We start from the raw sequence: 22,298 nt of genomic DNA, 5'->3' as shown, positions 1-22,298 counted from the left end.
CAATCTAGCCTCTGTTTAAAAGTTTCCAAGGAAGGAACTTCCACCACACTCCGAGGCAGAGAGTTCCACTGTTGAACAACTTTTACAGCCAGGAAGTTGTTCCTAACATTCAGATGGAATTTCCTTTTCTGCTCCACATTCTAGTATCCAGGGCAGCCAAAAACAAGCCTTCTCCCTCTTCCTTATGACACCCTTTTACATATTTATTCATGGCTATCATGTTTCCTTTCAACCTTCTCTTCTGCAGGCTTATTCTAGTGTATATGTCTCCTAATGTATCCAATGCTGATGCATTTTTTAAAATTAGTGTTCACATTAATTCCTCTTTGAGCAAACCTTATGCACACTGTGTTGTTGAAGGCTTTCATGGCCAGAATCACTGGATTGCTGTGAGTTTTCTGGGCTATATGGCCATGTTCCAGAAACATTCTCTCCTAATGTTTGGCCCACGTCTATGGCAGCCATCCTCAGAAATTGTGAGGTCTGCTGGAAACTAGGCAAGTGGGGTTTGTATATTTGTGAAAAGTCCAGGTTGGGAGAAAGAACTTATGCACGCTTTTAGAAATATTCATTTTTAGTTGTGAAGATGTGATTGTTGAACTCTCCATTGCTCATACACTGTGCTGAATCCTTCTCATCATCCCAAGTACAATGGCTCACTTGAATCGATATGATTTACTTAAGTGTTGGCTCAGCATTCATGCACGAAGTCCATATATCTTCACTAGGAACTATCAATCAGATGTAAGCCACAGTATCTGCTTAATGGAAGGCTGAAAAATACATCCTTTTTCTAGTAACAGTCTCACAGGCCACAAATTAGATAATTTTGCTTGTATTAAATTCTATGTTAATATCCATTTTATTTCCGTTCCTTTAGTTCTTCAACATAAATTAGCAGAAAGGAAGCAAACAGATAGCTTCTCAGATAAGTGGAATATTGCTCTTCATTCGCTGGGTGTGCCCTTCTTTTAAATTAGGTGTTGTGCTGTTTAAGAGGCAGGATCAACTAGGTTGGAGGGTGTATCTCCCAATCCAGAGAAAGCAGCCAGATCGAATATCTCCATCTCTGGCCGTCTAAAAGGCACAGCATCTGTATCAGAAGATGCAATTTATATGACTTTTTGTCATCATTTTCCTAAAAGATACTTTTTATGACCTCTTGATGGGAGACCTGCATTACATACCAAAACATAACCTGTATTTCAGTTTGCATACATTTTATACTTCATCGCAAATGTTACAACCCTAAATTAATTTCTTCCCCTCCTAAATGTGGAGTAATAAAACTAATTTTCCATATCAGATGCGGCCTGATCAGTGAGCGGTAAATGACTCCTAACAGTGCCACATTTATCAAGATGAGTTAGGGTTGGGTACATTTGCCCTTTTGCTGATTCATTGTCATAATAATTATTATTGTAATTATTTTCACAATTATAATTATTCATTAATTGGTTGTGTTGTCTGCCTTTGAGGTATCATTACAGAACAAATCCTTCCCGTGTTGCCTCATCTGTTGTAATTGAGGCCTGTGTATAGATTACACTGGCCAACACACATTTTTGTGCCTCAGATGTTAGCCCTGCTTCTGGATATATTAGACCTGATGATAAAAAAAATTGCACCAGTTTCCCCCTATCAGCTCTAGTTTTTGAAATACAGAATGTATGACATCTGCCAGTCGCCATCTACTCGCCCATAGAGAATCATGATTTTTTATTTATTCATTTTGTGTCAAAAGCATTGCATAAATATATAAGTTTAAAACTAATAAAATAATGGGACCATAAGCCGCTAAATAGTTTTAGACCAAAAACGGGCAACAGTGACTGCATTGTCTGTAGCTTTAAACAGTTCTTCCTCTGTGCATGAGGCCAAGCATACAGATGCTGAGTTGTTTGTTCTGCTCCACAGTCACACAAGGTGGAGGATTCTTCTAGGTCAGTGGTTCTTAACCTGGGGTCCCCAGATGCTTTCGGCCTACAACTCCCAGAAATCCCAGCCAGTTTAACAGCTGTTAGGATTTTTGGGAGTTGAAGGCCAAAAACATCTGGTGACCCCAGGTTGAGAACCACTGTTCTAGGTAGTGCCATTTTTCCAGGTTGTCTTTTGATCTGCCAACTCCGCTTCTGAGTCTGTTCATGGACTTCCAAGTTGCCCATTTTTGGTTTGCCCCTGGAGGAAGACCCTCGTGGGAATTGTTGGAATTGCCTGATTTTGCTGCCCACAGGGATATTCTTGCTGTTGCTGGAGGAACATTTAGAGGAGTGGTAGTTCTCATGAAACTTTTCCTTGATTTAAGTCTACTGCGAGGAGGTTGATATAGTCATACAGTGGGTGGTTTTCACTGTGTTCAGCCTTATTTCTCTTGCCATTGGCAGCAACTTACCATCACGCATCGGGGAGGGCAATGCCAGCTAGCTTATAGAGTCTATCAACAAGCGTAGGTTCATGATGACCATGTATAAGAAGCTAGAGCTGATGTGGCCTATCAATGCAATTTTCTGAATCAGTGCTCTAAGCAATCCCTGGAACAGGCCTAAAAACCAAGACACTAAGAAATATTTTGCTGTTGGGCTGTGTTATAATAGAAGAGCTACAAAATAAAGGCAATTTTGTGAGTGAACCTTCAAATCTTTAATATACCCCATGAATTCTGTAGGGTTTTTCTGGGCAAGGAATACTCAGAGGTGGTTTTGCTAGTTCCTTCCTCTGGAATATAGTTTGCAGCATTCACTATTCTTCGGGACCTATCCTAACTGTGAGAGCTATTCAGCAGTGGAACTCTCTGCCCTGGAGTGTGTGGGGGGGGGGGGGGAGGGCTTTCTTCGGAGGCGTTTAAACAGAGGCTGAATGGCCATCTGTCAGTGGTACCTTGAATGCAATTTTCATGCTTCTTGGCAGGGGGGTTGGACTGGATGGTCCACAAGGTCTCTTTCAACTCTATGGTTCTATGATTCTATGAAAACCTTGGGGTGCATCTATGCTGCAGAATGAATTCACTTTAATTGCCTTGATTCAATGCAATGGGATCCTAGGAGCTGTAGTTTGACAAGGTATTGTGCCTTCTCTACCAAAGGATTCTGAAGCCTCAACAAAACTACAAATCCCAAGACTACATAGCATTGGGCTGGGCTGTCGCCCTACTGGTTAGTAGCCAGCTGCAATAAATCACTATTGACCAAGAAATCATGAGATCGAAGCCTCAGATTGAGCTCCTGACCATTTAATAGCCTAGCTTGCTGTTGACCTAAGCAGCTCGAAAGACAGTTGCATCTGTCAAGTAGAAAATTTAGGTACCGCTTTATGTGCAGGGAGGCTAATTTAACTAATTTACAACATCATAAAAACTTCCAGCAGCCTGCGGAAAGGAATGAGGAAGTATTCCATCAAGGACTCAGTGTCACAAGTGGACAATGAAGCGGCAGCTCCCCCTGTGGCTCGAATCGAGCATACCCTCATGAAGCTGGCTGGAAAATGTTAAATTGCCTTAGTGTCTGTCTATATGTCATATATATAATGGCATTGAATGTTTGTCATGTATATGTGCATTGTGATCCACCCTGAGTCCCCTTTGGGGTGAGAAGGGTAGAATATAAATACTGAAACTTTAACTAACTAACTAACTAACTAATTAAGAGTTGGCATCCTGCAAAGAGGAGCTCCAGGTGCAGCTCCTGTAGCACTTTCTCCTTTTGCTTTGGCTCAGCACTAACATGTATGATGCAAATCTAATGTGTACCCCAATTTTGGCAAGGTTGTTTAGCCAAACAAGGTGAGCATTAGATTTGAGTAAATATGGTATTTTTGCACCCTAAGGGTGTAAACTGAGGACAAGGGAGAAAGTGTGAGGAGGAGGGAGAAAGTAGCTGAAAATATGGACCAACAGAGGAGTAATCAGAAGTGTCTGTGCCAAATTAGAACAGTTGTAAGGTATATGATGGGATTTGTACTCTGGCAACCTCTGGAGGACCTCACGTTTCCACTTCTAGATAACAAAACATCCCTCTTTAGGTTTTAGGGAGAAGGTCCTTTGCCTTTAGGATTTCTTTGCTGGAAGAAAAAGGGTAGAAGCTGTACAAGACTCATAAGCGTCTCAAAGATTTCAGACTAGTCTTAGGCTTTGGAAGTTTCATCACAGAACTCTGTTGGTGTTCAAGTGGGAGGACAATGACTATAAACCAGATTCTAGGATGCTTCTTTAGTGGTCAAAAGATCCCAAATGTGGGAGGAAGAACAGGTTATCTCCACTCCTCCACCTCAATGAAGAGCATTTTTAAAGATTCCTCCACCCAGTTTCAAGATGCGGATTTGAACAGCTCTGTCGGCAGAAAAGTTGGGAGTGAAGACCACTTCATGTTGACCCAGGTAAGGCTCCAAGGAGGCAGCATAGATATTTCCAGGTAGGCTACAGATTTAGGAATGAATCTGGGTTTTTGGGGTTGCAATCCTAAACCCTCTGAGAAAGCTATTTCTGTCTCTGGAGACACTCATAGGATTGCAGTGTAAGTAATTCAGATCTGGGGACGGAAAAAGAGACTAGGAGTGTATCTACACTGTAGAATTAATGTACATTGACATCACTTTAACTGTCATGACTCGATGTTATGGAATCATGAAAGTTGTAGGTTTACAAGGTCTTTCTCTTTCTCTGCCAAAGAGTGCTGGTATCTAACCAAAATACACTAGGAGCCCCCAATGGCGCAATGGGTTAAACCCTTGTGCCGGCAGGACTGCTGACTGAAAGGTTGGCAGTTCGAATTCAGGGAGTGGGGGTGAGCTCCCATCTGTCAGCTCTAGCTCCCCATGCAGATACATGAGAGAAGCCTCCCACAGGATGGTAAAACATCAAACATCTGGGAGTCCCCTGGGCAATGTCCTTGCAGATGGCCAATTCTCTCACACCAGAAGTGACTTGCAATTCCTCAAGTCACTCCTGACACACAAAAATAACCAAACGGTGCCTCCCAAAATTCCACAGCATTGAACCAGGGTAATTGAAGTGGTGCCAAACTGCATTAATTCTACAGTATAGATATGGCCTATAATTTGAGAGTAGCTAAAGAACCCCTACTTTGTACACAGCTTTAGACAGCATTACTGGTTTTTCTTTTTTAATATTACCATGTGTTTTAGAGCTTGTCTTTTACATAAGAAAATAAATATTGACTCAACAGAGCAAAGCTGATATAAAAACTCAAAAGGATGAGATCAAAACAAAAGATGTCAAAGGAATAGTTGCATCTCAGGACAACTAGATGGAGAAGCTGAATTTTTAAGATACATTTTGTTAAGAAACCTGCTAAATGTGGTAGAGGACAAATGGTTTTGTTATCTTGGGAGTTGCCTGGAACTGTTTGTTTTGTGTGTGTGTGTGTGTGTGTGTGGAGTACTATTCCTTCTTTCTATATTTGTTTAAGATCTAGAGCAGTGGTTCCCAACCTTTTTTTGACCAGGAACCACTTGACCAGGCATCACTTTGACCAGGGACCACTCTCCAACATTAATACCAAAATAATTACTAATCTGTTTTTGGTCAACTTTAGATTCAGTTTGGTTATTTGGGATGCTGATTCAAAAAATTGCATCAGATAGACCACATCAGGTCATTTCTGATACAGAACATATGCCATCCAGTAGTCGCCATCTGCTCGCCCAGTGGGTTTGGCCATGCTCCAGAACCACTTGAACTGCTATGTAATCCCAGAAGTTGTAGTTTTACAAGGTTTTTTAGTCTTCTCTTCCAAAGAGTGTTGCTTCCCCACTAAACTACAAATCATAGGGTTCCTTAGCACTGAGTCATGAAAATGAAAGTGATGTCAAACTGCATTAAATTCTAGTGTAAATGCATCCATAATCCAATGCTCCAACCATTACAACACACTGAAAAAAAAAGGAATCTAGCCATTTAGACTGATTTATTTAAGCTTTTATGAATTTCAGCCCATTTTCTCAGATGCTGTGATGGAGTAAAATATTCAAGCCATATCTTGTATTCCACATGGTGTCAAATATAACTTGCAAGTATGGATTTCACTGTGATCAAGACAATCATCCGCATTGCCCTGAATATTGTGTCAACCTCCTTCATCACCAAATATGATAACTTGCCTTCAATGATATTTAGGTTCATGATATGGTGAGTATATGTCTAGTAGGATACATGGTATGATTATCTTCATTCTGGGTTGGCTATGGAAGTACCTCCAAACCAGGAAACAGTATGTGATTGAAGGTAAAAAAAATCTGGAAATACAGAACATGGAGCACTAACAAGGCAACATCTGTCTCTAGCTAGAAAGGTTATTTGTTGATAAGTGCCTTCAAGTGGCCTCTAATTTAGGGTAAGTCTTATCATGTGGTTTCCTTGATAAGATTTATTCAAAGGACGTTTGCCACTGTTTTCTCTAAGGCAAGAGAGCAGCTTGCCCAGAGTCACCCAGTGAGTTTCTATGGATGAATGTGGATTTGGACTCCAGAGTTTCAGAGTCCTAGTCCAGGACCAGAGCCGGTCCAACAATGAGGCGAATTAAGTGGTCGCTTGGGGCACAAAACATACAGGGGCGCAGTCGAGACTGCTTTTCTTTTTCTTTTAAAACATGATGTTTTGGTGCTTAGTTTGTACAATCTTAATGTAATTTCATGTTTAATAGACTTTTCCTTAATCCCTCCTTATTAGCCAACATTTTCGCATATCCAACGCTTTTATTTTTCAGTGATTGGTTTTTGGGGGGGGGGGTGCCAAAATCTGTTCGCCTACACTTGAAAATTACCTAGGGCCGTCTCTGTCCAGGACTCAAACCAGGACTCTGTCCAGGACTCAGATCACATTGACTCTCAGAAAGGTCTAGCATTGGATAATATTATATACAGGGTGACCAAGTGGAGCCCTGAACTATTAGAAGTCTCGTCTCTTTCTTTTGCCCCATGACTCACATAAACCAGTGGTTCGCAGCCTGTGGGTCCCCAGATGTTTGGTCTTCAACTCCCAGAAATCCTAACAGCTGGTAAACTGGCTGGGATTTCTGGGAGTTGTAGGCCAAAACACCTGGGGACCCACAGATTTAGAATCACTGACATCAGTTCATCAGAGTCCATTTAGTTTTATCTTTCCAACCCCTCACTAAAACAATTTGTGCACACACTATTAATTTGTCAAAAAAATTCTCTTTGTATATTCTTTACGCCTGTTATCCTTGCATGTAATACATTTCTATTAACTGTTACAATTTGTAGATTTAACATTCTATTGATTTCTCCTTCAATCGTTCTCCAGTATTCTTGCACTCGATTACAGTCCCATATCATGTGACTAAATGCCCCTCTTTGTTCACAACCATGCCAATACCTGTCATTTATCCCTAGTAAAAAAAACCCGAGAAAGTTGTGCAGGAGTTCTGTACCATTTTTGTAACATTTTCCTTCTTTCCTCCCGTCATTGTACTTTTCTTTTGCTATATTGCTTATCTGATAAATTGGTACAAGTATATACAGTAGAGTCTCACTTATCCAACATAAACGGGCCAGCAGAACGTTGGATAAGCAAATATGTTGAATAATAAGGAGGGATTAAGGGAAAGCCTGTTAAACATCAAATTAGGTTATGATTTTACAAATTAAGCACCAAAACATCATGTTATACAACAAATTTGACAGAAAAAGTAGTTCAATACAAAATAATGCTATGTAGTAATTACTGTATTTACGAATTTAGCACCAAAATATCACGATTTATTGAAAACATTGACTGCAAAAATGTGTTGGATAATCCAGAACATTGGATAAGCGAGTGTTGGATAAGTGAAACTCTACTGTAGTTAATATGTTAAACATGGAAATAACAAATTGCAAATGGAACGATATAGATAAAACTTATAGGTTATAAGGTTACAATAATTAAGAGGATGTGGGAACCAGTTAGGAATTATTTAGAGAATGTGCTAAGATGCAGAGTGGAAAAATTAAGACTGAGATTGATATTTCAGATGTAACTTCTGTAGTTTGCTGCATAAATTGCATGTACAAGGAGGGGAGGCTGGGAGTGGGATAAAACAATAAAAACAATAAAAGAGAGAGAATCATTGACATAAACAGTCATAGATGGCTCTTTTTCTGGCAAGAAAAGGTTTGAGTCTAAATTAGACACCTGCAGAAATAGCAATCCATCTTTCAAAGTTGTAAGAGCCACCTGCCCTGTTTAACACTTTGAAAAATCATTTCCAGTTCCAATTGTCCCAAACACACACATTTAGGGGGCATTTTTGACAGTCTGTGCACTCTACTCTGCAGAAACATCCAGAACCCAAAATAATTTAAACATAGCTATCATGTCCCCTCTCAGCCTTCTCTTATCCAAGATAAACATGTCCAACTCCCTAAGCTGCTCCTCATTCATGGGCTTGGTTTCTAGATCTTTTACCATTTGAGTCACCATCCTCTGGATACATTGCTGCTTTTCAATATTCCCCTTGAACACGGACAAGCTGGAACTTGGAAATCTTTAAACTTACCTTTTATAAGTTGAGTATCCTTTATCCAAAATGATTGGAACCAAAAGTGTTTAGGAGTTCAGATTTTTAATACCTATATCCATGTGTATATACATGCCTAATGAGATATCTTGAAACTGGGTCTAAAAACAATATTTGTAATAATTTTGTTCATGAAACAAAATCTGTTTACACTGAAGAATCAGAGCAAAGGTGTCACTGTCTCAGACAGTGGATTTTGGATGATTTTGGATAAAAGGTGTTATATCTGTACTAGAAATCACTGGGGGAAAATATTTCCAGAGCATCCTCCATCTATTAATCTTGAGTTTCTGCATTCTTTCAGGTGCAAACGTTTAAAAAGGCATGTAATACTGGAACACGCTGACCAGGAAGACTATAGTTTCAGTTACTTCTCCAGAGGGAAACCTGGACCTCAGCCATCCATTTTGATGCTTCATGGGTTCTCTTTCAACAAAGATATATGGCTTGATACACTTGAGGTAGCTTTCAATTTTTTATTCAGTTGACCCTGAAGAAGGGGAAGTTAGATGGTCACCAGGAAGTTGATGGATTCTAGGCCTCACCAACCCTACCATTGTTAGTGCTAATAAATTATGGGAGTTGTAGTTTAGCAACATCTGGAGGGTTCAATTATTTCCTCTCCTATTATAGCCCTAGCAGGGCTGGCCTATTTGAATGCTGAATTGGAGCATTATTTACTTATTTATTTACAGTATTTATATTCCGCCCTTCTCACCCTGAAGGGGACTCAGGGCGGATCACATTATATACATATAGGGCAAACATTCAATGACCATTTATTTATTTATTTATTTACAGTATTTATATTCCGCCCTTCTCACCCCGAAGGGGACTCAGGGCGGATTACAATGAACACATATATGGCAAACATTCAATGCCAACAGACATATATAGACAGACACAGAGGCATTTAACATTTTTTTCCAGCTTCACGATTCTGGCCACTGGGGGAGCTGTTGCTTCACTGTCCACTAGTGGCTGTACTTCCTCATTCCTTTCCTCGTGTTTTGCTGGCAGTTTTTATGATGTTGTAAATTAGTTAAATTAGCCTCCCGCATAAAGCGTACCTAAATTTCCCTACTTGACAGATGCAACTGTCTTTCAGGGCTGCATAGGTCAACAGCAAGCTGGGCTATTTAATGGTTGGGGGCTTAACCCGACCTGGGCTTTGAACTCATGACCTCTCGGTCAGTAGTGATTTATTGCAGCTGGTTACTAGCCAGCTGCACCACAGCCCAGTTCTATACACATAGAACCGAGAGAGAGACAGATGCAGAAGCAATTTAACCTTCTCCTGAGGGGATGTTCGATTCTGGCCACAGGGGGGAGCAGCTGCTTCATCATCCACTCTGACGCACTTCCTCATTCCAGATCGTAAATTAGTTAAACTTGCCTCCCCACTTTTATAAGTGGTACCTTATTTCCTACTTGATAGATGCAACTATCTTTCGGGTAGGGGTTATTTTTTATTTTTAATTGACGGGTGCTCACCCCGCCACGGGCTGGCCTCAAACTCATGACCTCATGGTCAGAGTGATTTATTGCAGCAGGCTGCTCATCAGCCTGCGCCACAGCCCGGCCCTACTTTTCAGCATCTACTTTTCAGCTGGTTTTAAAATGCCCCATACCTCTTTCTCACACCCCCCTCCAAATGACTTCAAAGTGGAAAAGTAGTTGGCCGTCAGTTAATTCAGCTGAAGAGAAAGAGAGAAGGAGGAAGAATTCTGCCCCTCTCCGTAGACTCAGGCAATAGGAAACTGCTGCTACCTCTCCTTGCCTGTGTTTTTTTCCTCTTTCATCACTTTGTAATCTTGACCACATTCTGGACCTCATCCCACAAGGGGGGCGGGGAAGCAGGTGGGATTGTCTTCTTCCTGTAGCATTGCGTTCCCAAAGGAAACGGAGAATTTGTTCACTTCCATCACACGGGATCGCCTCCTCCCATTTCTAGATGAACCGTCCACTTAATTTCCCATCATAGGGCAAGTGTAGTTTCCCCCAAGTCTCCCCCCCCCCCCCCCCGTTACGTGCACATCACCACAGTTCTCCGTGGAAGCAGTAACAAAAACAAAAATGCAGATATATAGGAAAAAGAAGTTTCCCATCAACTACATCCTCACCTTCCTTTTTCTCAACTATAGCAAGAAACCACTACCATGGCTGCAAAAAAAAGGGAAAGATTCAATTTAGCAAATTGGCATATATTCGAAATTGCGCCATTACAGCATTTAAAAAATAATAAAAATTGATCAGTTATTTTCCATGTCTGATGAGTAATGGCTACAGAAGGACCATAGAGAGGGATTTAAAAACCACCCACATAAACAGGCACACATAAACATTGCAACAGTTCCCATCCTACCTTGAAATCCAACAGTCCCCATCACACCTTAAAATACCTGGTTTTAGCCATTTTTAATGCATAGGGAGGCCCCGGTGGTGCAGTGGGTTAGACCGCTGAGCTGCTGAAGTTTCTGACCAAAAGGTCAGTGGTTTGAATCTGATGACTGGGGTGAGCTCCTGCTGTTAGCCCCAACTTCTGCCAACTTAGCAGTTTGAAAATATGCAAATGTGAGTAGATCATTAGGTACTCCTCTGGTGGGAAGGTAATGCAGCCACATGACCATGGAGGCGTCTACGGACAACGCCAGCTCTTCGGCTTAGAAATGGAGATGAGCACCAACCCCCAGAGTCGGACACGGCTAGACTTAATGTCAGAGGAAACCCTTTACCTTTACCTTTACCTTTAAATGCATAGGGAGAGCAGTGAAGTCAATTCCTGCCTGACTTTACAATCCTTTCATTTCCATACACTTTAAAGATGGAATACCACAAGCAACCCATGGAACTATATCATTTGTTAGGCTCCAGGGAACTCAGTCTTTAACGTGTATAAAAGAGAAGGAGCCCTGCATCTGATGAGGTCATCTGATATTGCATGAGTTCACGTGTCCTTGTTTTCATAGAATCATAGAATCATAGAATAGTAAAGTTGGAAGAGACCCCATGGGCCATCCAGTCCAACCCCCTGCCAAGAAGCATCTGTGAAGGGTTTTAAGGATGAAGAAATCAAGCTTTAATTAGTGATTACTTTGTATCCTTAGATTTATAATGAATCACAAAATCATAAAGTCACAGAATTGGAAGGGGGTGTTAGGTCCAACTATAATGCCGTTTCCCCGAAAATAGACATCCCCAGAAAATAAGACCTAGTAGAAGTTTTGCTGAATTGCTAAATATAAGGCCTCCCCAGAAAGTAAGACCTAGCAAAGATTTTGTTTGGAAGCATGCCCAACGAACAGAACACCAGAGCATGCAGGATCGGTAAATGTACGTACCATAGAATGGTAGTAATAAGAAATTTACTAGTAATGTAAATTCTTCTTCATGGAAGAATAAGACATCCCCTGAAAATAAGACCTAGCACAACTTTGGGATCAAAAATTAATATATGACACTGTCTTATTTTCGGGAAAACAGGGTATAATACCGTGTTTCCCTGAAAATAAGACAGTGTCTTATATTAATTTTTGCTCCCAAAGATGCTCTAGGTCTTATTTTCAGGGGATGTCTTATTTTTCCATGAAGAAGAATTCACATTTATTGTTGAACAAAAAAATGAATATTTATTATATACTGTACAGTAGTTGTCATCACAAATCAGCATGACCAGACAAACTGAATCTTATCAAGAATTTCTTGTTACTACCCTTATTTCCATGTACAATACTCTATGGTACATTTACCAGTCCTGCATGCTCTGGAATTCTGTTTGGCGGGCATGCTTCCAAACAAAATCTTTGCTAGGTCTTACTTTTGGGGGAGGCCTTATATTTAGCAATTCAGCAAAACTTCTACTAAGTCTTATTTTCTGGGGATGTCTTATTTTAGGGGAAACAGGGTAATAACTTTATTTTTGTATCCCACTTCCATCTCCCAGAAGGGACTCGGGGCGGCTCACATGGGGACAAGCCCAATCAACATAGATTAAAACATAAAACAACATCAACAGCGATTTAGAACCTGAACAGTAATAATTACTGGAAATTCAAAGGGTAGGAATTGCATAAAACCTCCTTTTCAATGAAAGATCTCCAGCTAAAGCAAGCCCAGCAGTTAGAGGGCAAGTCTCTTTTGAAGACATCCAGAGAAGGAGACCCTCCACCTTTCTAGGCAATTGGTTTCATTGCCAAACCAATCTAACTGTTAAGAAATTCCTTCAAATGTTCAGCCAAAGTGTATTATCCTGTAACTTCAAACCATCAGACCTGGTCCTATCCTCTGAGGAAGCAGAGAACAAGCCTGCAACCTCCTTTTTGTGGCAGCCCTTGAAATATTGGAAGAGTATGACCATGTCAACCCTCAGTCTTCTCTTCACCAAGCTGAACAACCCAGATCCTTTGACTGTTTCTCTGAAGATGCCAGCCACAGATGCGGGCAAAACGTTAGAAGAAAATGCTGCTGGAACATGGCCATACAGCTCGAAAAACCCAAAGCAACCCAGTGTTTCTTATATGTTTTGTCCTCTATACTCTGTGTAATTCCTTCTTGCTCCTTTTCCAGCTGTTTCCTCACGATCTCCATGTGGTCTGTGTGGACATGCCTGGTCATGGAGATACCACTCGCCTCCTGCAAGAAAGTTATACAGCAACTGCTCAAACTAGAAGGATACATCAAGTAAGTCTTTTATTTAGCTGTCCTAAAAGTTGACCTAAACATATGAAGGAGTGATGGAGAAGACGGTAAGGTCTGGGATCCTTTTCAGAACAAAAAACATGATATATGTAGGACCCAGAGATTTTATTCTCTTTTGTATTCCATGCTTGATTCATTGGGCTTTCAGTGGAAAAGAAATGTGTGTGGGTTACCCAGTTTTCTCAATGTAATGAGCTTGTAAGGTAGGCTAAGCTGAAATAAGACCTCACTTATGATCACCCAGAACATGTAATGACTGAGCAGAAATTGAACCTAAAGGCTTCCAAGTCAAATCTTAACGAATGATATCTAGTTAGCAATAGATATTAACTAATCCTATGGAACTGGGCAGTGGAGAATTCAGTACTTGGGAAGTATGCAATGAAAGTTAATGACACCCATGACTTTGAACCCACTCTGGCCATTACTCTGAACTTTCAAGGAAATATCCATGGTGCTGAACTTACTTTGGGGATAGGATTCAGCACCTTGGAGCCACACTATGAAGATAATAGAACAGAATAACTTTATTGCCATTGTTCATCATACAATGTGGGGTGTTCATGATGAGCATCTATGCACTAACATTTGATATTACGCTATTGTTACCCTCAAAATTTACCGCAGTACTTGCTCTTGAGATTTTTATTTTTCCCCATGGCTTGGGATATCCTGGCCCAGCAACTACTTAGACCTTTTGTTACATAACGGTAGAACTTTCTATCTGTTGGATATCATCATCATAGGTAAAGGTTAAGGTTTTCCCCTGATATTAAGTCTAGTCATGTCTGACTCTCGGGGTTGGTGCTCATCTCCATTTCTAAGCTGAAGAGCCGGCGTTGTCCATAGACACCTCCAAGGTCATGTGGCCGGCATGACTGCATGGAGCGCCGTTACCTTCCTGCCAGAGCGGTACCTATTGATCTACTCACATTTGCATGTTTTCAAACTGCTAAGTTGGCAGAAGCTGGGGCTAACAGCAGGAGCTCACCCCACTCCCCAGATTAGAACCACTGACCTTTTGGTCAGAAAGTTCAGCAGCTCAGAGGTTTGACCTGCTGGACCACTGGGGGCTCCATGTTTATCAGGTCTTGTATCTATTCAGTATAATCAGTGATGAGAATGACCATTATTACAAAGGAATAGAGATACATTTGACCTTTCGTATCTATGGATTCTGCATCCAGAATCTAGCCATCTACAGCTTGAAAGTGTGTGTAATAAATCTAAAATAAAACCTTGATTATGCAATTTTATATAAGGGGTGCCATTTTTACTACACCATCAAGTATAATGGGACTTGAGCAGGTAAAGATTTTACTCTCCACTGTGTCCTGAAACCAAAACATTGTCAATATCAAAAGCCTGCTGTATACTGGGGGTGGTCTCTAATTGCAGAGAAAAATATGGGATTGGTAATAAAAGTGAGAAGCTAAGTATACAAAGGTGATACTAGAATGTGCAAGCCACTGAGATTAATTTGCTCCACTTGGAGTGCCACCAGGGACACTCTTTTTGGGGCGGAGGTTGTTGATAAACCTTTCTAGATGCTCTTGACATCAGCTAGCATTTCCCATTTCCACAAATGAGAAATGACTTATACCAGCACTTCAGAATGTTATCGAGGCGTTGTTACAGGACCAGGGGATTCCTTCGACAATAAAAATCCTCTTCAATGAAATTTTCCTTCAATCTTCAAATGTTCAACATTCCAGAGAAAATGGCTAACACTTCAAACTCTTACATTTGCTGTGTTTGATCCCCGTAGTCCCTTTGCTTGTCCCTTTTCTTTGGTTGCCTTAACTGTATTCGAATCTAAACATTCAAGTGGAGCTTTGAGTTTCTGTAATGCTTCAAATTTGGGGAAATTGAATGGGAATTTTATTTTACGGGACAAATTCTTACACATGGGGGAGATGGAGTGTTTTAATTTCCTCCCCCCAATAGTCACTTATTATAATGTATCTCACAATTTCTCTTCATTCATGTTTCCTGTTTCAGTTTGTGGAATGGATTGGTCTGAACAAAAGCCCGTTCCACCTTGTTGGCATGTCCATGGGAGGGATGGTTGCTGGGCTTTATGCTGCTGAGTATCCATCAGAGATCTGTGCCTTGTCCCTCCTTTGTCCAGCTGGTAAGTACTTGAATCCATTTGCCATGTATACTTGAGTATAAGCCGACCCAAAATATAAACTGAGGCACCTAATTTTACCACAAAAAAAACTGGGAAAATGTATGAACTTGAGTATGAGACAAGGGTGGGAAATGCAGCAGCTACTGGTAAATTTCAAAAATGAAATTAAAAATAGATACAGTAGAGTCTCACTTATCCAACATAAACGGGCCAGCAGAACATTGGATAAGCAAATATGTTGGATAATAAGGAGAGATTAAGGAGAAGCCTATTAAACATCAAATTAGGTTATGATTTTACAAATTAAGCACCAAAACATCATGTTAGACAACAAATTTGACAGAAAAAGTAGTTCAATATGCAGGAATGCTACGTAGTAATTACTGTATTTATGAATTTAGCACCAAAATATCACGGTGTATTGAAAACATTGACTACAAAAATGCGTTGGATAATCCAGAGTGTTGGATAAGTGAGACTCTACTGTACCAATAAAATTACATTAATTGAGGCTAAATGTTTTTGAATTCTTACAAAAAACTGTAATTTAAGATAAGACTGTCCAACTCTGATAACTGTATATACTCGAAGATAAGCCGACCTGAATATAAGCCGGCCAGGACCCTCACTCAAGTATAAGCCGAGGGGGGATTTTTCAGCCCTTAAAAAGGGCTGAAAAACTTGGCTTATACTCGAGTATATACGATACTTCAAGCTCTTTCCCAATGTTATTTTCAGTGAAGGGGCCAAGCTGAGAGGTCTATCTTAGAAGCTATTGAGACATGGATGAGCAGGAGAAGGGATTGTTATACTACTCCAAATAATATAACATTTGACGAGATATAATAGAAGCATGCAAAGCTCTGCATCTCCCAGCCCTTTCTCTCCTTGACCTCTTCCAAGATCTCACATTTCCAATGGACACAGCCTATCCTTGCATGCAAACAGCATGGAGTGATGAAGTAGCCTCTGCCATGTCTTAGGGTGCATCTACACCAAGAGTTGCCTTACTATGTTTGTGATACACCATTTTGACCATTGTGGCATTCTCTCTTAACTCTTAGGGCTAAGATATCCAACAGAAAGTGAGTTCTTCGTGTTCTTAAAAGAGTTGGTCTTCTCCAAGGACCCTTCAGACAGTACTATTGTTTCAGTCGATGAAAAAGAGGGAGAAAAGTTACTCCAGATTTGTTTGTATGATCCCAGCTTTATAAAGACACAGGTGAGGTAGTGCAATTTCAAAGACTGCATTGCAATGTCTAGGACTATCTCTCCCCTACATCTCCTGAACTCTTGCTCTCTGTTTCCTCTTCCACTTCTAGCTGGTGAAGGGATATCTTGATGACCGGAGGCCACATAAGATGTTTTTTGTGAATTGTGAGTATTAGAGGGTATATGGGAGCAAAAATATTGCACAGGGAATGTGAAGAGCATCCCTCCAAGATCTAAGATACTAGTATCACTTTCTAGCCTCCCACATTTCCCACCCTTCCTTTACTACATGTATGTGCTTTAATAAGTGTATGAAATAATGTTGTGATACTTAATTCTGCATAGCATACACTTAATGGGCTTCTAGGGCTTTCCTCAGCTGGCACACATACTAAGGACCTCATCACATTGGGTTTATTCTGTTTATATCAGCATACATCCCATATTTTCTTAGGACTGGATGCATACTGTATTCAGACGGAATGCATACTGACCCCATCACACCTGATTCTTACAATTTAAAAATATTGATCTTTGACTTATCACACCACGGAAGGCTGGCTCCTCCCAATCTATTCAAATGCCTCCCTCCAATACTTTAATTATTTATTTCCCGCTAATATTGTGCAGTGACGCTAATATTGTGCAGTCTCGGACTGTTCTCACAAAATTTTAGCTGACGGAATATATACTGATTTTACGATCAGATGTAAAAACAGCACATCAGAACTGAATTAATTTTTTTTAATGATTACAATCCTGTGTGCAATTAGTCCATTTTGCAGATGAATTCAGACGGATTACTGACCGAATGGCACAAACATTATGTGATAGGACCTATTCAGAATCACGTTCAATGAGTCTCAGAAATGAAGTAAAACACAATGTGATGAGGTCCTAAGCTCCACTTGGCAATGGTTTAAAGAAGAATTAGTTTTCATGATACAGCTCCTTGAATCTAGCCACATTGTCATGTCCACATTTGGAGCAAATTCTTGGATTTAGGGCTTTTTTAAGGCAAATTTCCTCCCTCTGATTTTTAAAAAAATATTGGAATTAGAGTACTACAGTAGAGTCTCACTTATCCAACGTTCTGGATTATCCAACTCATTTTTGTAGTCAATGATTTCAAAACATATTTTGGTGCTAAATTTGTAAATACAGTAATTACTGCATAGCATTACTGCGTATTGAACTACTTTTTCTGTCAAATGTTTTGTATAACATGATGTTTTGGTGTTTAATTTGTAAAATCATAACCTAATTTGATGTTTAATAGGCTTTTCCTTAATCCCTCCTTGTTATCCAAGATATTTGCTTATCCAACGTTCTACTGGCCCGTTTATGTTGGATAAGTGAGACTCTACTGTTTTTGTAAGGTTTCCATTATGGACAAACAGAAGCTTGGGATGAGTTTTAGACAAAAAAGGGGGTGGCTGCAGAAAATTGTAACTTAGAATCATTTTTTACACATTGAGTTAAAGTTTCACTCTCAAACTCTGCTTCCTTACCGAGAAAGGCTTCTTAGATGTTTCCAGTGCCCGATCCAGGTATAGCTTTCACGACAACTTGAGAAAGATCAAAGCTCCAACACAGATCATTTGGGGAAAGCATGACAAGGTAAGAGATGGGTGTGCAATGTGGTTGTGTGTGCATGTGCATACATTTGTAGGCACAGTGTTTAGAGTTAGAGCAATGTAACAAAAAACTGTTCCAGAAATGAGTGTCAGTCCATTTAAGTACCCTTTCATGTGCAAACATCCCTAAATGTTGGGAGTGGAAACCTGCGGAGCAGGTAACTCAGGGCTTCCAGAGGTTGCTGGACTACTAATTCCAGAATCCATAGCCAACTGTGCCAAGGGTGAGGGACCATGGGAGACAGTGTGGTAAAAGACTTGGAGGAATCTAATTGCCCCTGGTGGCAAAGTGTGTTAAAGCACTGAGCTGCTGAAGTTGTGGACCAAAAGGTGCCAGGTTCAAATCCCAGGAGCGGAATGTGTGCCCGCTGTTAGCCCCAGCTCCTGACAACCTAGCAGTTCGAAAACATGCAAATGTGAGTAGATCAATAGGTACCGTCTGGCGGGAAGGTAACGACACTCCATGCAGTCATGCCGGCCACATGACCTTGGAGGTGTCTACGAACAACGCCAGCTCTTCAGCTTAGAAATGGAGATGAGCACCAACCCCCAGAGTCGGTCACGACTGGACTTAACGTCAGGGGAAAACCTTTACCTTTTAACCTAATGGTCCAGCCCTGCAGTTGTATGGCATTGTTGATGGAAGGTTTCTGTAAAGACAAAAACAAAATGAATAGCTATTCTGCCAAGATGCTTTAAAGCAGTCTTTGGTCCTCCAAATGTCACAGACTCAGGGCTGGATTAACCATTAAGCAAAATAAACCCATAAAGTGAATAGGGATGCCACAGAACTTTTTATTGCTAGATTTACCATGAACCATATGGCGAAAAGCTGCAAATGATGCAGAGAAACAAGGCCCCACAAAAAGGGGTTCCCACAAAGAAAGATTTTGCTATAGAAAAACTAGGAGAAAAACGTTTCAAATATAGATAAAATGAAAGTATACAAAAATAAACATTATTTTCCATCTTACTGTAAGTTCATTACAGTTTATTATTACAGTTTATTATTGCTTATATTTTGATTAAAATTTATATGAGAAGACAGGAAAATGTGTTGCCGAAGGCTTTCATGGACAGAATGACAGGGTTGTTGTGTGTTTTCCAGGCTGTATGGCCATGTTCCAGAAGCATTCTCTCCTGACGTTTCGCCCACATCTATGGCAGGCATCCACAGAGGTTGTGAGGTTTCGCACACATCTATAGTAAGCATCCTCAGAGGCAACCTCTGAGGATGCCTGCCATAGATGTGGGCAAAACGTCAGGAGAGAATGCTTCTGGAACATGGCCATACAGCCCAGAAAACACACAACAACCCAGAAGACAGGAAAGCATGGAGAAGATAATGATGCTGGGGGGAAATGGAAGGAAAAAGGAAGAGGGGAGGACCAAGGGCAAGATGGATGGATGGATGGTATCCTTGAAGTGACTGGTTTGTCCCTGAAGAAGCTGGGGGGTGGCCACGGCTGACAGGGAGCTCTGGTGTGGGCTGGTCCATGAGGTCATGAAGAGTTGGAAGCAACTGAACAAATAAACAATAACAAAAAGTTATTGAAGTGCTTAGGGTCTCTAAAGATTTGTGAGCCAATTATTTTAAAGGATCACTTGGACTGTGAGAGAAAGCTGGAGGCAAATTGTTCTCTCCCATCTCTGCCAATAGTTGGTCATTCAGTTGCTTTCTCAGTGATTTGAAGCAACCTGACCACAATTTCAAAAGCCCTGGTCAAGCCTTCAGGTGTCCTGGCAGAGGGAAGAGGCTGGAGAGAGAGGGAAGGAGTTGGCTGAGGAAGCAGGCAGGTTACAAATATGCAGTCCTCCCAAAAATGTGGCTCCTGACCAAAATAATAATAGTTTTTCACACATGCACTCCAATTTATATTGTTAAGTACAGTGTACTCTTATTATCAGCTAGGGTTTTGGTTCCAGAACCTAGAATCATAGAATCAAAGTTGGAAGAGACCTCATGGGCCATCCAGCCCAACCCACTGCCAAGAAGCAGGAAAACTGCATTCAAAGCACCCCTGATAGATGGCCATCCAGCCTCTGCTTGAGCATCCATGGATGCTCAAGCCCCATTATAGACAATTGCACAGTCTCCTATATAAAATGGCAATATAAAAGTTTGCTTTTAGGATTTTTTTTGCTGGGAGGTGGAATATTTTGATGCTGTGGATGATTAAATTTGTAGGTACATGGATATGGAGAGCCCACTGTATGCTGCACACCTCCATTGCTTTTTATCACCATTTCATGCTGGGAAGTGGGATTTGTAATGGCACAAAGGCACAGCTACTGATCTCTCAGATAATTCTCAGCATTTTCAAAATAACATTGGCAAGGTGGTTGTGAGTTTTCCAGGCTGTATGGCCATGTTCCAGAAGGATTCTCTCCTGACGTTTTGCCCACATCTGGATGTAGGTGAAATGTCAGGAGAGAATGCTTCAGGAACATGGCCATACAGCCTGGAAAACTCACATCAACCCAGTTTTTCCGGCCATAAAAACCTTCGACAACACATTTAACACTGGCAAAATTATTTGAGGGAACATCACAAAGGTCTCTCTAGCACGGTGGTTCTCAACCTGTGGGTCCCCAGGTGTTTTGGCCTACAACTCCTAGAAATCCCTGACAGTTTACTAGCTGTTAGGATTTCTGGGAGTTGAAGGCCAAAACATCTGGGGACCCACAGGTTGAGAACCACTACTCTAGCAGGTGTGAAAATTGATTTAATATCATGTGGGCACCTCTTAAGTGATGGAAATCTCTCAGTACAAATGAATGCTCCCCATGGGCTTCCAAACCCTCTCCTACACTAGAAGATTTCTATTGCTCCATCATAACACAGTTCTCAGAATGTTTGGCTTCTCTATTTGAAACTAGAAAGCACCTGAGAGTTGAAAGCAAAACATCTGGGGACCCATAGATTGAGAACCACTGCCCTACATCTCTTTACAAATGGGAATATCAGGAAAAGAAAACAACTTGTTTTTCTTACTCAGGTCTTTGATTCTTCTGGTGCAGACATCTTAGCCACCACCATTCCCAACTCCCAAGAGCATTTGTTGGAGAAATGCGGACATCTCATAGTACTTGAGAGGCCCAGGAAATCTGCTCAGCTCCTCCTGAAATTCTACAATTCTTTTCGTGACCTTGCAGAGAATAAGAAAGTGGCATAAAGAAAGCACTAAAGACTCAAGAAGCTGAAGAAGTAATTGCTTCCTATTCTGCAAAGAAAGTTGGAATGGACATTGTGGATGCTTGCTGATTTCCACCCATCGTTATACTATAATTGGTGATCTATTTTTTAAGGGGTGCTGCCCCAATTTTCAGGCCAGGATATAAAAAAAACATTCAAGTCAACTTTTTTCTCCCAAATATTGTAACATGGAATTAGATTGTGCTAGGAAAATTAGATTGTGCAGTACAAAATGACCAGATATACACAGTCAGCCTGATAGATAAGTCGAAAGCCGCTCTGAGTCCCCTCGGGGAGAAGGGCGGGGTATAAATGCATGTAATAAATAAATAAATTTTGGTGCCAGGATGATGGATTTTGATACAACCCATGGATAAGTCATTGTGCAGAGAGAAGAAAGCACAATTCCACCCGTGAGGCAAAAAAAAAAAAATCCAGAAAAAGAGAGAGGCTCAGTGCTTCTTTGAGATTCTCCAAGGACAGAGTAAGCTTATGCCTTTTGCCACTCTACTCAGAGAAGGATATGGTTCCTTTTATTGTTAAGAGTTACGGTAACGTACTCATATTATCCCATAGATAAGTCAACCCAGGTTTATTGGGTTGACTTTTTGATTAAAATTTCTAGACTCATACATTAGAAGAGGAAAGGAGATATTAACATGGCAGGAGATATTAATAGTACAGATCATCTTCTTCACAATATCAAATCATTTCTCACGCTGTGAATAAATAAACACATCCTGCTATTCCTTATCCTCCTGCTGTTTTCCATTCATCTGTCTAAAACTCTGGTCATTTCCTGCTTTGTCTATAGGCGGTCTTTGCCATTGTTGATCTTCCAGAGTCTCCAATGACCATGTTCAAATACTTACACTGACTGTGTTTCC

General features: G+C 40.7%; 1 protein-coding gene across 1 annotated transcript; it reads left to right on the top strand.

Moving 5' to 3' along the window:
* Positions 1-4,464: 4,464 nt before the first annotated feature.
* LOC107982480 (monoacylglycerol lipase ABHD6) lies at positions 4,465-21,822 on the top strand. Its single transcript, XM_062969636.1, has 8 exons — positions 4,465-6,142; positions 8,839-8,995; positions 13,101-13,214; positions 15,234-15,366; positions 16,431-16,588; positions 16,689-16,743; positions 18,098-18,198; positions 21,215-21,822. The coding sequence occupies exons 1-8, from the start codon at positions 6,030-6,032 to the stop codon at positions 21,389-21,391; spliced, it is 1,008 nt and encodes a 335-aa protein (XP_062825706.1). The 5' UTR covers positions 4,465-6,029; the 3' UTR covers positions 21,392-21,822.
* The last annotated feature ends 476 nt before the right edge of the window (positions 21,823-22,298 follow it).

This window comes from Anolis carolinensis, chromosome 2 (genome assembly GCF_035594765.1).
Source record: "Anolis carolinensis isolate JA03-04 chromosome 2, rAnoCar3.1.pri, whole genome shotgun sequence".
NCBI classification, from domain to species: domain Eukaryota; kingdom Metazoa; phylum Chordata; class Lepidosauria; order Squamata; family Dactyloidae; genus Anolis; species Anolis carolinensis.
This window is presented reverse-complemented; position numbering and strand designations above follow the sequence as displayed.